Source organism: Scylla paramamosain, chromosome 7, assembly GCF_035594125.1.
Source record: "Scylla paramamosain isolate STU-SP2022 chromosome 7, ASM3559412v1, whole genome shotgun sequence".
Taxonomy (NCBI): Eukaryota; Metazoa; Arthropoda; class Malacostraca; order Decapoda; family Portunidae; genus Scylla; species Scylla paramamosain.
Genome location: NC_087157.1, coordinates 26,408,116 through 26,420,615, shown reverse-complemented (window position 1 = coordinate 26,420,615; position 12,500 = coordinate 26,408,116). Strand labels below are relative to the sequence as shown.

At 33.3% G+C, this 12,500-nt stretch overlaps 1 protein-coding gene across 2 annotated transcripts in view; it reads right to left on the bottom strand.

The window, feature by feature from the left end:
- Positions 1 to 12,500, bottom strand: part of LOC135102265 (disintegrin and metalloproteinase domain-containing protein 11-like) — a 345,267-nt gene that overhangs the window by 18,363 nt on the left and 314,404 nt on the right. For both annotated transcript variants that reach the window (XM_064007210.1, XM_064007209.1), the window contains exon 25: positions 1 to 150. This exon is cut by the window's left edge and continues 63 nt beyond it. In XM_064007210.1, coding sequence (XP_063863280.1) covers positions 1 to 150 — 150 coding nt within the window. The remainder of the gene's footprint in view (positions 151 to 12,500) is intronic.

The following is a 12,500-nucleotide window of genomic DNA, read 5'->3' as shown; positions in this document are numbered from 1 at the left end:
TGACTGTCTGCCCCATCCGAGAATTCGTGCCCACCACTTCCTAATCTATCTGAACCACGCCCACTGGCAGACCCTGTCCCACTCCCACTGCTCGGAGGTTGTCTGTACCGACCATATACGAAACCCATTCCACCATTGTCTGCTCTGCCTCTGTAAAGTTAAATGAAAGGTAAGATATAAATTAAATGGCTTACTTCAGTGACTACTTCCTTCTCTATATATATTTATTTAGATTTTGAGACAAAAATAAACACGATATTCATTACTGCAAATTCAATATTGTTTAATCTGCTAATGGCTGTGGAATAATTATAAATTATCCAATAGTCTAAAAAAAAAACACACACACACACACACACACACACACACACACACACACACACACATACACACACACACACACAAATTGTGATAATAGTTTAAAGGATAACTGCCAAGATTCTTCATACTAACACATAAACAAACAACTAAGTGATAAGGAAAAAAGAAAGAAAGAAAGAAAAAAAGAAGAAAAAAAAACATCAAGTGGTAGCACTACTCAGATCATGCCATTTTTAAAGCAAATTAAATACATACATATGTATATATGCAAAGAAGCACAGAGAATTCAAGGAAAGGTATCATTACTGACCTTTCTGTGATGTACGCTCACATTACAGTATTGGCTTCAGGCTAAAGCTTGAAACTCCATTTAAGAAAAAGTGATGAAAGGAAGATCTACATACTTTATAGAAGCATATAGCATGTAGGTAATCCAAAGGCAGTTAAAAATTGAAGTCATAATAAATTAATGATATCTCTTTAACACTGTAAAATGTTCATTTTGATAATTTTCTGCATATTTTTATAATTACCAAACTTCTATATCTTGTATTACTATATGATCTGTATTAACAAATGTTATAGGCATTATTAATAAATGGGGTTTCATTCATAGCAAATCACTCTACAAAGCATGAAACAAACAAAATTGATATTAGCTTTTGTTGGACCTTCAAAATTACTTCCTGGTCTGTGGAATGTTAATGTTGTAATAACAAAGGAATCTATGTCAGTTACACAATATCAATTCATTAGAGGAATTCAGTCTCACAGTACAAAAGAGAAAAATGCAACATTTTACATTTCCTTTACGGTGATGTATACCATAACTACAATATTTTGTAGAATAGCATATTATGCTACTGTGACTGACACTGTCAGCTACACTTTTTTTTCAGTTTTGATTGTCATAGAGCTTTATCTAAAAATGTAATCCTTAACTGAGGTTAAAACAACTCAACATCAATCATAGATTTGTTTGACAGGCTATCATTCACTGCTCTATTGTAGTACTTTCCCCACACTTTAACAATAAGCTACAGACTTACAACTACATTATATACATTAAGAAAATACAAATTATATAGAATGTTAGTGTATTTTCACTTAATATGAAGCATGAATGTGCATATTCAATAGAACTGTACTATTCTTATCATAAGGTTATTTGGCCAAAATGTTATTATATTTATTCTCTGAATAGTACAAAACTGCTGCATTATAAGCAAAGTGAACAGTTTAACTGCATTATATAGATTCATATGAAGATCTTAGAAAATACCAAATGATATGGGAGACAAATTCTCAAAATAAATTTCAACTACTTGTTGAAATGCAGTAAAACCTCTCCAATTTTCTACATCCATGACTTTGGAAGAAGAAGAAGAAGAAGAAGAAGAAGAAGAAGAAGAAGAAGAAGAAGAAGAAGAAGAAGAAGAAGAAGAAGAAGAAGAAGAAGAAGAAGAAGAAGAAGAAGAAGAAGAAGAAGAAGAAGAAGAAGAAGAAGAAGAAGAAGAAGAAGAAGAAGAAGAAGAAGAAGAAGAAGAAGAAGAAGAAGAAGAAGAAGAAGAAGAAGAAGAAGAAGAAGAAGAAGAAGAAGAAGAAGAAGAAGAAGAAGAAGAAGAAGAAGAAGAAGAAGAAGAAGAAGAAGAAGAAGAAGAAGAAGAAGAAGAAGAAGAAGAAGAAGAAGAAGAAGAAGAAGAAGAAGAAGAAGAAGAAGAAGAAGAAGAAGAAGAAGAAGAAGAAGAAGAAGAAGAAGAAGAAGAAGAAGAAGAAGAAGAAGAAGAAGAAGAAGAAGAAGAAGAAGAAGAAGAAGGCCTTTATTTCTTTTGCATGTTACAAAGAAATTCACTTATTAGTTATATTATCATATGGTGCGAGAATTTTCAGGAACAAAAGAAGCAAGAGCAAGATTTCTTACTGCTTTCTTCCTAGTGAAAAGATCTAACTCTCCAAAAAGAAATAAAATATACAAATAAAGAAAGAAGACACAAACATATGAATGAAACATAATGCACTTAAATATAAAAAAAGGAAGTTGGAAGTGACTCAGATGTGATGTAATGAGGACAGGAAGATGGATGGATGTACAATGATGGTATGCAAGGTGATTTAACAAGTATGGAGATATAGGGATTCAAAGGTAAATGCATCACTAAAGTGGAGGAAAAACATATAGTTTGACAAGATGGAGAGAAGGTATGAGAATGGCTGAGTAGAACATGTTAAATACTTGGACATAGAAACTACAGTGCTAGTAGGTAGATGAAAGAAGACAAAGCATCAGGTCCTCATGCAGAACTTAACCTAGCTAGTAGGGCCTAAAAAGATACAGCCTGGTTGGTATGCTGCCACTGACCAAGCTGGATCATGGTACCTTTTATTAATGATAATAATAATGGTTCCTTGAATTTAGGATCACATCCATTCCTAATGAATTTTCCAAACCATTTCATAAATGTAGTATATTAAAATCAATAAAAAACTGACTTTTATACTTCAACAATTTCAACACTATTTTACTACACCATAATATTTTCAGCAGCTTCCATCACTTCCAACACAACTTATGAATTTTCAGGGTGGGTTTTTTTCCCCTATGTAAGCAGCTAGAAGTGGCTGATGAGAGCAAAAAAATCCTATATTTACCTAGTTGTAATACATAGGATCTGAGTCAAGCTTGTGCTGTGCTCTCTTCATATCTATCTATCTTTGTTGAAAATGTAATGAAATTTCTTGCTTACACCATCTCCACATTCTACTAATTCTAAGTTTCAGCACTTCTAGTTTGGAAGAAAATGTTTATTATTATTACTATTATTATTATTATTATTATTATTATTATTATTATTATTAATTATTATTATTATTATTATTATTTTTATTTATTATTTTTTTTTTGCTTATAAGATTTTTCACTTCATACTCATAATCCTTCACTTTTCCATCATCCTTTATCACAGGATGCACCTGACCAATATCTTTCTTATTACATACTTGCTTTAAACATGATAGTCAATCCATTTTTTTTTCTTGTCTTCCATATTGCTAGTTTTATTATAATTAATCTGTCCATATGACAACATTAAACTTGGCACCAATTTAGTTATGTTTCTATGTCCTCCTTGTTATTATTTTATGTTTTTCTTTTCTGTAAGTTGTTAAAATCACACCAGCATACTGAAGCCTTGATCACATCACAAACACTAAAGATTCTTTTCATTTTCTTCTCACTGAGAAATTATTGCCATTCATGTCTAACAACAATATATATGTACCTATAATAATGATTTATTTATTGACTATCTTGAATCATTGATTGCATCAATAGATACTCTATTTCCTCCTTAACTATTTCAATTTCTTCATTATCAAACACTGAGTAAACCCACCTCAGAATGGTATGTTTGATTTAAAAAATGTGGCGCATAGATGACATATGACACTAGAAACCATCACACTTTATTAAGCATTGCATAACAGTTGCACAGCATGGTAAAGTAATGCAAGATCTATGGGTGAATTGCCAAATGAAAAACAAAACTTCTGATGGTTGAGAAGGAAAATATCTGAGGAGAGGAAAAATGCTACTTAGTGAATCACTGAGCCAACTATTTTGTATATTTTTGTCAGGGGTTTCTTTAGAACAATATATTTTAAATGTTTAGCTCAACTTTCCCATTTTAAGTAAATAAAAAAAATAAAAAAAATGTTTAAGCCTCACATCAATTGCAAGAGTACCTATTTACACACTGCAATAAATATCTACTGATTTTTTGTTCTTAGGAAACAGCAAAATTTCATTTTGTAATAAAAAAAATAAAAAAAGTTAATGAATGAAGATCAGAATTTATTTTTTTTACAAAACATACTTGAAGTTCCTTTGTGACAATTTTCCATGACTCTAGATAAACAATATGCAGCCTGGCTTAAAGTGCCCTAAAGGCTTCTTTTCTAAGGTGTCTGAGATAAAGGTTAACACAGGTGTTTTCATCAGGCCATGGAATGCCAGGAAGTCCTTACAATGCTCACAAAGAAGGAAGGAGAAAGGAGGAAGCAGCTTGGTACAGCTTTGTCTCTTTGCAATGAAATGGTTAAATAATCCTTTTTGAATGTTCCTATGAACAGTTGAGTATTGTGATTTTACAAGGAAAATATGTTTATGACATGGGTTGAATTTGTACGGCTGATATTTATCATCACATATTGTGGTAAGGTGATCACTGTACACTAGAAGGTAAGAAAATTAATAAAGGAGTGAATTATGAACAGAAAAGATAATATGTTCCGTAATGGAGGCAAACTAGTGTGAAGAATAAAATTATGTTAATACATACTGTATCACATCACATCAGTATGACTCCTGTTTGTTTAGTAAATTGAAGAATTAATTAATTCATAGTACCAGTAATATGAAGCAAATATAACAACTAAATTTCAAATATGTTTAACATGCATGTGTCAGGTACATGACCTGTCAAAATGTGATAGAGTTGGTAAGAAGATATATATTGGGGAACTCCTTGTATCATCAGCTTTATAAAAATTGTGAGTTATTAAAAAAAAAAAAAAAAAAAAAAAAAAAAAAAAATTATATATATATATATATATATATATATATATATATATATATATATATATATATATAATATATATATATATATATATATATATATATATATATATATATATATATATATATATATATATATATATATATATATATATGCACACACAGTAGGGTATGCGACAATGCACAGTCATTATAACATATAACTGCAATAATGCACTGAAATTTTAATAAAAAAATTAATCGGAATAACTAAAACTTGCAAGACCCATCAGCTGTGCAAACTGCTGCTCACCTGTCCCTTCCTCCCTTTTTTCCTTTCCTCTCCCTTCTTTTGTCTTGTCTCAAACCTCCCTCCCTTTCACCTCCCCTCCCCCTTATCTGTCAGAGATAAGGGACATGGGAGTGAAACTCTCTCTCTCTCTCTCTCTCTCTCTCTCTCTCTCTCTCTCTCTCTCTCTCTCTCTCATTTTATGTCATTTTCACCTCATCCTTTCTTAGTCTCATATACATACATCCATTTTCATTCTCAATCAGTCTTGTTCTACTTAGCAATCCTTAGGATAGTTCTTATTTTCAAAGAGAGAGAGAGAGACAGAGAGAGAGAGAGAGAGAGAGAGAGAGAGAGAGAGAGAGAGAGAGAGAGAGAGAGAGAGAGAGAGAGAGAGAGAGAGAGAGAGAGAGAGAGAGAGAGAGAGAGAGAGAGCTTCGACTTAGGCAGGATTTACTGTATGTATACATATGTGTGATGCTGACAGTAGGTAAATTTAACCGATACTTGTAAAAGCATTGTGAAACTGAAGGTGATAACGAGTGAAACTTGGGATGGTAAAAATTTAGAACTAGGCAGAAAACTCGGGAGGGTACTGTATATATTTGTTGTGTTACCTCAAATGTGCTCATTTTGATGTTTTTTTTATTTGGAGTTTTATATAATTTTCTGATCCCTGGAACCAATGATTTTTTTCCCATAGGTTCTTCAGTTGCCATAATGCACATTTGCCATAACGAACACTACATTAGAACAAATCATGTTCATTGTTGCGTACTCTAACAATGTACTCTACTGTGTGTGTGTGTGTGTGTGTGTGTGTGTGTGTGTGTGTGTGTGTGTGTGTGTGTGTGTGTGTATGTATGCATATATATATATATATATATATATATATATATATATATATATATATATATATATATATATATATATATATATATATATAGAGTGGCAAGAACTGCATAAATTTAGTGATAAATTGTCATTTAGCCATTGCTTCAAATTTATTTCCTCTGAGCAGATTGAATGACAGACTGAAAGTACAGTACTTGTTTACATACATGTGGGCACAAGCACACAAGCATACATAATTTCACTAATCAAGCAGCAGTGTGCTCCATACTGACAGCAACAAACTAAACCAAATGTTGCTAGTGACCAGCACAGCCCATTAAGGAACTTCTGAACTGCTGTAATAGTAAATATGCACAAAGGAATAATAACTTTCTGAGTTTCAGCTTTAATATAGTTTTCACGCAGGGAGTGAAACAGTACTATGTTATTACATGGCAATTGTATTTCTCCACTCAGTTGAATGCTAATCTCTTCTTTCAAAATAGTTTGCTCAGTGCTTGTAAAATATGCCCTAATAATATTCACACACAGTTAGCTTCATCATCATTATCATTATTCTGAAAGGCAAGTTCCATTCTATATGGATCAGATCTTGTCACCTGATGGCAGCCCACTAAGCTGCATGGTAAATTATCAGGTGCAACTTGCATGCCAATTCCTCTCCTTCCTAAGTACTTCCCCCCACAACTTTACCTCATGCCTTGGTTTACCTACACATACATTATTTCTGGAATTAAAATGATTACATGCTTAAACCAGTTATTCTTATCCAGTCTCTCCACATTGCTAAACCAAGGCAATCAGTACATTGTATGTATAATGACTAGGTGATTTTACTTTTAGTACCAGCAATCCTTAGTCTATGAGATACAATCAAAGTTCCAACATCATTTATGTAACAAAGAAACAGTGTGAGACTCTTGTATAGATATAATGGAAGGAAACAACAACTTCCATTTGTCAGCATAATGAGTGACATCTTGCTGTCATCTTTGTGACCTGCATTGATAGGCTCATAAGAACATAAGAAAAGCTGCAAGAATCCTTCAAGCCTACATGTGGCTGTCCCAATGAAAAACATAAATACCTATTTCCTTTTGTTATACATAAATGTCTAATCTTCTTTTAAAGCTTCCTGATGACTCAACACTGTCAACCTGATTATAGAGTCTTCCATTCATCTAACAATATATTTGAAAACCATTTCTTTCCCATTTGATTTTAAATGTAACTTTATCACTTGCAGTCACTACAGACCTTAAACTTGAACCAAGGACAAAGATTAAAGACTGTGTCAAACTCGAGAATTCAGTGATGGACTCTCTAAATTATATAGCAGACCTACAGAAACACATAACACTGAGCTGAATGAGATGTAATGAATGACACTCATACTTCAAAAGATCACTGAAGGAAAATGGGATGTTAAGATGGCTCTCCTTGAGCACAGCAACTAAAAATGTAAAAAGAAAAGGTAATGACTAGTTCATCATGATCCAGTGATCAAACAAGGAAGTAGCTATCATTAAAATGTTAGTTGGAACAGTTCTTGTATTCTTCACATTAATTTTTATTGTGCAGAGTATCACTGTTAAATTAAGTGGCAACGCACCTGACCCCCATCAAGACAACCCTATTCGCAACGTATTGAAAATGTGATTTTTTTTTTTACTTACACCAATACAATTATTATTATTCTCTATCTTGCCTATTGCCCAGATTTGGTTGACTGTGACTTCTCTACTCCAAAAAGGAAGCTGATGACTAATGTTCAAAGTTCTAACAGCATAGAAATCCAGTCCAAATCACACACAATATGTAAACCTTTAAAGAATGGAACTTCCAGGTAGCAATCCAGTCATGACAGAAGCACTTGGAGCAGAGTAGTATTGCTGCACATAAGTGACTACTTCTATAGTCATGGCAGTCAAACTTAAATCAAGTAGGCATGTCAACTTTTTATGAGTGTAGTTTGGGAACATTTTGATCCCACTTTTTATACAAGCAAATTGGAGAATGCATTGTGAGTACTCATTATTTCAGGAACTTGCACTCATGCAGTCTGCTGTGCTATTAGTCTAGTCACATCCTTATCTCAGGCATTATGTAGAGTGTTTCAGTGTTATCTGATGACTCTATTGAGAGAATAAAAGCCTTATTTTGCCATGACTGATCAATGAATCATGAGGTGAGGCAAATATGAATGGCTGAATCCTGAAGGCTGCCAGGTAATTTATGTTACCTACATATGCCTTGCTAAACAAGCATGTATAAATCTGTCCCTCCTCATTGCTTCAGATATTTTCAATGTTAAGGACATGTGTTTGGTCATCTCTCACAATTGCGCTGCACATACACATTTCTATTTTTCAGTATGCTGCTGCATCTTCATGTAATTTTCAACAGGCCAAGGATCATTACCATAAATTGGTGCAATTATCATACATGCCATATTTAGTTTCTTCCATGTGCAGTGGTAAAGTCTTTAGTAGTAGTAGTGACAAAACTCCATTACATTCTTTCACTGGAGCTTGCTTCTGCCCCTTAACCAGCACCACTCTTGGAAAATTTATTATTTTTTTTTTTTTATCACTGATAACTAATTTTCACTAATATTGTTTCATGATTCTGTAACCAATAAATTTCCAGTATATACAGATAAAATATAACCATTTATATTATTCAGAAAGTCTAGCACAAATTGTATATTTTGTGGACTCTTTGCCACACATGATGCACTGCATAGAATCATCTGCCATGCATCGTGTGCATCACCAGACACCACTTCTTGACATTAGTATGGTATCTATGATACTTCTCATTACATCTATTTTGCTTGTATTCATCTCTGCATTCCATATCTTCTGGACAACTGTTGGACTTGTCATTTCCCAGACTACTGACCAACAAAATTGCAAAATCTGCATATAGTAGTTCCTGCAGCAGTCCAACCACACAGTCTCTTTATAATAATTCTATTATTATTGCAAAAGGGCAATCAGCATTAATTCTCTGCATACACCAACATTTACATGAAACTCCTCACTTTCCAAGTTTTAAGTTGATATTTGAGAACATTGAAAGTGAGTATTTCTCCTTCTCTTATACTAACCACTCATTTAAGAAATTATCCCCTTTAATAATTCCATTTATCAGGTTAGTTTTATTCTTAATTGTACACTACTTGAGGCTCTCACAGTTGAAACCATTAATCCACTTATTCCTTCATTTGCATTTCTGAGTCATTTCATGAGGTTCTTGAACTGAAAGCTGCTTGATTCAGGCTTTCTGTTTTCCATTTGCAGTAAAATATTACCTATGGATTTGAGGATTGCATGTGCTTTCACCAACATCTTTCATGAAATGGCTGTCTTATGTAGTAATGAGGACTTATTATAAATAAAGGGATTAAAATCTGACTGCCACCCTACAACTTATTATTTTTCCTCTCAGTGATGAAAACAGCAGTCAACAACTATTTCAGTTTACATGAATGCCTACAAAGAATATGACAATAATGTGAACAAAACATAATGTAATTTTCATAGATTTAATTTTTTTCAAGATTCCAGAGTTTAAAATGAATCTCAGAATATTAGTTACTGAGAGACATAGTTGTGGTGCTGCCACAATGATGGAAAAGTTGCAATGGGTGAGAGGCAGAAAGGCAGAAGGGGCAACTATCAGTAATCATCTTAGGCTTTTAATTCTGTATGCATGTAAGCTCATCATATGCATTGATGAAAGTGAATGTTACTGAATATTTGCAGATGGATATAAATTATAGTGACTAAAAAAGGTACACTTTCATAGAAAAATGTAAATGATTAATCTTTGATAAAAGCATGATTTTTACAAATCAAGTCTTTGTGAAAATAGTAATCATACCATGTGTATGTTGCAAGTAATGAGAACAAATTTAACATAATCCTGCAAGTGAGGTTTCTGTCTCAATGGAAAAACTGATTCCTGATTTTTAGTGAATATTAGTATGCATCCCATTACATCATAAGTACCTCTATTGCTGGTGCCTTTCTGATTAATTTCTTTGTGAGATTTGTTTTGCATGCGTGCGTGTATTTACCTAGTTGTAATTTATGTGAGGGGAGTAATCTCATAGTATCCTGTCTCTATATCTATCCAGGTTGGTCCTAAAAGTATGGACAGTTACAGCATTGACAACATCTTTACTGAGTTCATTTCATTTGTTCACAATTCTGTGAGGAAAACTATATTTCTTAATGTCTCTTCTGCAGTTAACTTTCTTCAACTTCTTACTGTGTCCCCTTGTACTCTGTGTCTAAATTTATAAAAAATTCTTTGTCCACATTTTCCATACCACTTATCATTCTATAGATGTTTATTAAATCTCCTCTCTTTCTCCTATTTTCCAGGGTAGGAATTTCCAACATTCTTAATCTCTCTTCATAGGTTGACTTATTCAACTCCGGAACCATCTTAATGACTGCTCTTTGTACTCTATGTAATTTTATAATATTCCTCTTTGTATGAGGAAACCACACCACTGCCACATATTTCTTATCATGGAAATCAACAACTTTTTTATCATTCCTTCATCCAAATGTGAGAATGCCATTCTTACTCTTTGTGTGTGTGTGTGTGTGTGTGTGTGTGTGTGTGTGTGTGTGTGTGTGTGTGTTTACCTAGTTGTGGTTTATGGAAGGGGTATCATAGTATCATAGTATCCCATCTCTATATCTATCCAGTTTGGTCTTAAAAGTATGGACAGTTACTGCACTGACAACATCTTCACCGAGTTCATTCCACTTGTTCACACTTCTGTGAGGAAAACTATATTTTTTGATGTCTCTTCTACAGTTAACTTTCTTCAACTTCTTACCATGTCCCCTTGAACTGTGTGTGTCTAAATTTATAAAAAATTCTTTGTCCACATTTTCCATACCATTTGTCATTCTATAGATGTTTATTAAATACCCCTTCTCTCTCCTATTTTCAAGGGTAGGAATTTCCAACATTCTTAATCTCTCTTCATAGGTCGACTTTCTCAACTTCAGAACTGTCTTAATGACTGCTCTTTGTACTCTTTCTAATTTTATAATATTCCTCTTTATATGAGGAGACCACACCACTACTGCATATTCCAATCTTGGTCTTATCATGGAAATCAACAACTTCCTTCATCTAAATATGCGAATGCCATTCTTATTTTTTTTAACAAATTCACTGTCTCCAGTAATTTTATCAATGTGTCTCTCCAGAGTCAAATTTTCAGTAAATGTTACTCCAAAATCCACTTCCTCTTCTGATTTCTGTAACTTCACACCATCCATCTCATAATGATATTGTATTCTTTTCTTACTCTTACCAAACTCCATTACTTTACTTACTTAAAAGTGAATTCCATTTGCCAAAATTTACTCCGTCTATTTATCTTATTTATCATCTTGCAGTACCATACAGTCATTTACATTTTCTACCCTTCTCATCAGCTTAGCACCATCTGCAAATAAGTTCATATAACTGTCTATTTCTTCATTTATGTCATTCACATATATAAGAAACATTATTGGTTTCAACTACGACCCCTGTGGGACACCACTGGTTACTGTGAGCCAAGATGAATTCTGGTCTTGTATTACTGTTCTCATCTCTCTATCATCCAGATAATCCTCCATCTACTCCAGCATTCTTCCTCCAAATTTTCCATAATTTTTTATCTTCCATAGCGATCTTCAGCGTGGTACTTTGTCAAAAACTTTCTTCAAGTCTAAGTAGACACCATCCACCCATCCATCTCTCTCCTGCACAATATCGATTACCCTTGAATAAAAGGACAATAAGTTCATGGAGCATGATCTTCCCCTCCTAAATCCAAATTGACAATTTACCAAAACTTTCTCTCTTTCCAAGTGTTCTATCCATCTTTCCTTTATTGTTCTTTCACATAGTTTTCCTACAACACTTGTCGAGGACACTGGTGTATAATTTAGTGGGTTTTCCTTATTTCCTCCTTTGAATATTGGTGTAATATTTGCTCTCTTCCAATCTTTTGGTACTTTTCCCTGTGATAGTGATGTCACCACTAGACTGAATTTTATCAGCCAGTTGTTCTCTACATTCCTTCAATATCCAGTTTGACACTCCATCTGGACCAGTTGCTTTATTTACATCAAGTTCTTCCATCATCTTAAGTATTTCCTCATAACTGACTGGGACTATACTTAGTATATTCCTCACCAATTTATCCCTTCCAGCATCAAACTCCCCTTCCACAGTAAATATTGAATCTGAAACTATTATTCATAATCTCCGCCAAGTCCTGTGCATCCTCATAGATTTTTCCTTTAACTGTCAGTCTTGATACACCTTCCTTCTTCTTCATCTTCCCATTAATATATCTAAAGAACAGTCTGGGTTCATTTATACACTTATCTATTATATTTCTTTCATAGTTTCTTCTTTTCATTCTTAATATCTCAACATACTTATTTCTAGCATCAC